Source organism: Verticillium alfalfae, genomic scaffold, assembly GCF_000150825.1.
Source record: "Verticillium alfalfae VaMs.102 supercont1.5 genomic scaffold, whole genome shotgun sequence".
NCBI classification, from domain to species: domain Eukaryota; kingdom Fungi; phylum Ascomycota; class Sordariomycetes; order Glomerellales; family Plectosphaerellaceae; genus Verticillium; species Verticillium alfalfae.
Window position 1 is genome coordinate 2,300,146 of NW_003315034.1, and position 2,912 is coordinate 2,303,057.

Here is a 2,912-nt window from a genome sequence, read left to right on the forward strand (position 1 = left end):
TATTCCCCGGCCGACTGCATCTCGAATTGTGTGCCTGCCTCGTGGGGAGGGGGCTAGGCTAGAGGTCGACTGTCTGATACACGATCCATGATTCCATGCTGCTCGTGTTTGTGTTCAGATGGCAGCGATGTTGCCATTCCTTTGGTTTGCAGTCACTCTGCCTTTACCTGGATTATCTCTAGACACTCAAATAGACGCCAACTACCGTGCCGAGCGAGAAAACCGGCGGTGAAGAATGATGGCGCTGATGCTAAATTGTTGAGCCCGACCGTCACCGGCCACCACCGCAGATGTGCAGCTCTAGACCAAATGACGAGAAATACCCTCACGCTTCTGAAACATATCCCATCATCCATGTCCACCTGCTACCCCTCTTCCCGTTCCCCTCCTCCTTTCGTGTCTGTCCCTTTCCATTCCCTACCTCATACGCAGATGTGGCCCGCCGCTCGCCGCCCGTGGACCACAGATGGAGACCCGTGATCATCGTGTCACGGGTCGATTGGACGTAATGCTGCGTTTTGAACCAGACGCATGAACCTTCCAAGAGACAGGGAAACCGACCGGGAGGTGGCCATTCATGCTTCTTCTCACCTCGCAAATGTCCTGTCTTCTCCTTTTTCCCCTTTCTCCTTCTGTGGCCTTGCACTCGCACTCTGAATGCTTCTTCAAGAGCAATTCCCATGATTCACCGATCCAGGTGCCCTAAACCCCCTCCTCCACCAAACCCGGCCAAAGGTGTGGCAGCCATGGTGTCGTTAGGTCGTAACGGCAGGAACCAGCCTACCACACCCCCCGGCCCAATGGTCTTGCCCTGGCGTGGGTTCAGGTAGATATGTCGTCGTCGTTCTTGCCGCCATTCCTGGGTCTTTCTAGTGCTTCGGTGCTCTGGTGCTCTGGTGCTCGGTGCGTCATGAGTCGGCCCCTCCTTCTCAATTTCCTCTCTACAGGGGGCCCGCTGTTGCCTCACGTTCCGTCACATTGACGAGCCTCGAGACCACCATATATCTAAGCCCCGACCGTCTGACAGAATCCCTCTTCTTTTTTTTCCCTCTCCCTCCAACAAACATCGTCCTTCTTGCTTCTTCTTGCTTGATCCTCCCCTTTGTTGCGACAATACTGGCGACGACTCTGGCAAGGATTGATACGACACTGGAACCCCCCCCCCCCCGGTTCCCCAACACGACACGACACGACGCAGACTGCATCCCATCCCCTCCACGGCATCCCCACCTCCGGGTGCCCCTCGTCTGACCCCCGGTCCCGTTCTTCGCTCCCAACCTGACCACCATCAACCCGATCTTGTGACTGGCAAACTAAATACTTGCGCCCAAAGCTTCTTTGTTTCCCTCATATCCAATCTTCTTTCCTAGGAACTGGACTTGTTGCTATTCTCCTTCTCGTTCGACTCGCTTTCTCATAAAAGTCGCTTCTCGCTGTGTCCGTCCATCGAACGCTTTAAACACCCGTTTCCTTCTCGTTCCGCCACACGCTCCCGGACACCGCTCCCACTTCGAGACACTCACCCTGGCCCTCTCGAGCTCAAGTACACCTACCATAGCCAATATAAACTCAAGTTTGTTTGCTGCTCTGTGCTCCTTGGCCGATCTCCGACCACGACACTAGCCCCACTCTCTCGTGTCGCTTGCCATATCACATCACGATCGGCAGACTCTCATAGCCTGTCGCACCTCGGGGAGAATAGCCTGTCACGGCACGCCGAACCCAAGAATTGGACACCGGCCCTCCAGCTTACAGTACGCATGCCTGCAGTCGAGACAACCGAGCCCGGAAGATATTCTAACAACTTTAGGAAGATGGTTTCTTTCCCGCCCAACATGCAGGCCAACGACGACTTGTCAGCCCTCTTCTCCCGCAACCTGACCTTCAACCCTGAGCTGCAGTCTCATGTTCAGGCTCAGGCTCAGGCTCAAGCCCAGTCCATGGTCCCCAAGTCTATGGTCGATGAGCCCCAGCAAGCTACGCAGGACCGCACCACCGAGGCCTCCAAGTCGACCCCTGAGCCCATCGTTTACTCTATCTCTCAGCACTACATACATTCGTATCACATCCCCCAAGAACCAGCCGAGCCTCAGCAACAGCCGGTGCAAGTCCAAGAGCCACAGCGGCGCTCTTCTGAGCCGCCTCAGTCCGATCAACTCACCCCCGAGGTTGTGCTGGCCCAGCACGGTGTCAACCCTGTAGTTCTATCTCCCTCTCAGATCCAACTGTTCCGCATCTCCGAGACGCCCCAACAGGAGCGTCTGGTCGAGCTCTGGCGCGTTGCCCCGCCCACTAGCAACGACGACAACCCCGCTCTCGCTTGGACGAGCACCACGGTCGAGCAGGAAGAGCTCTGGGCTCGACTCCGCTACGAACGCATGATCGAGGCCGAGAGGCGGACAGCTGTCATGAGCCTCGACGGCACGGCGGTCCAGTCCCAGAGCTCTGACGGCCGCTGGCTGGCCACCAACATCAGCCAGAACGTTGAGCCGTACATGATGTCGGGCTACGAGGAGCTCATGAGACGAGAGAATGAGCGTCAAGATTCGAAGCCTAAGGATGTCTACTCGCCCTACGGCTCGTCGGTCGGTGGTTACAGCCAGGCCACCGATCCCGTTTACAAGAGCACGGGCCAGGACTGGTCGCGGCTGCAGCAGGAGCAACAGCTGCAGATGCAAATGGAGAACCAGTACGGCTCGTACCAGCAGCAGCAGTTTGGCGGGCCCGTCGGTAACGTCGAGGCCATGGATGTCATGTGAGGTCGGCGGTAGGAAGCTCTACGAGATGAGAGCATGTACATAGTATACCACTGTCCAGAACTTGCCCGGCGCACGCCGGTATGGTGGTCTTTTTTCTTTTGTCTTATGAATGGCATGGTCTGGAATTGGCGCAGACGAACCAGGACAGTCAGA

General features: G+C 56.7%; 1 protein-coding gene across 1 annotated transcript; it reads left to right on the forward strand.

The window, feature by feature from the left end:
- Positions 1-1,835: 1,835 nt before the first annotated feature.
- VDBG_05026 (conserved hypothetical protein) lies at positions 1,836-2,759 on the forward strand (the record flags this gene model as incomplete). Its single annotated transcript, XM_003005374.1, has 1 exon — positions 1,836-2,759. One exon carries the CDS (start codon positions 1,836-1,838, stop codon positions 2,757-2,759), a length of 924 nt encoding a protein of 307 aa, XP_003005420.1.
- Positions 2,760-2,912: the final 153 nt, after the last annotated feature.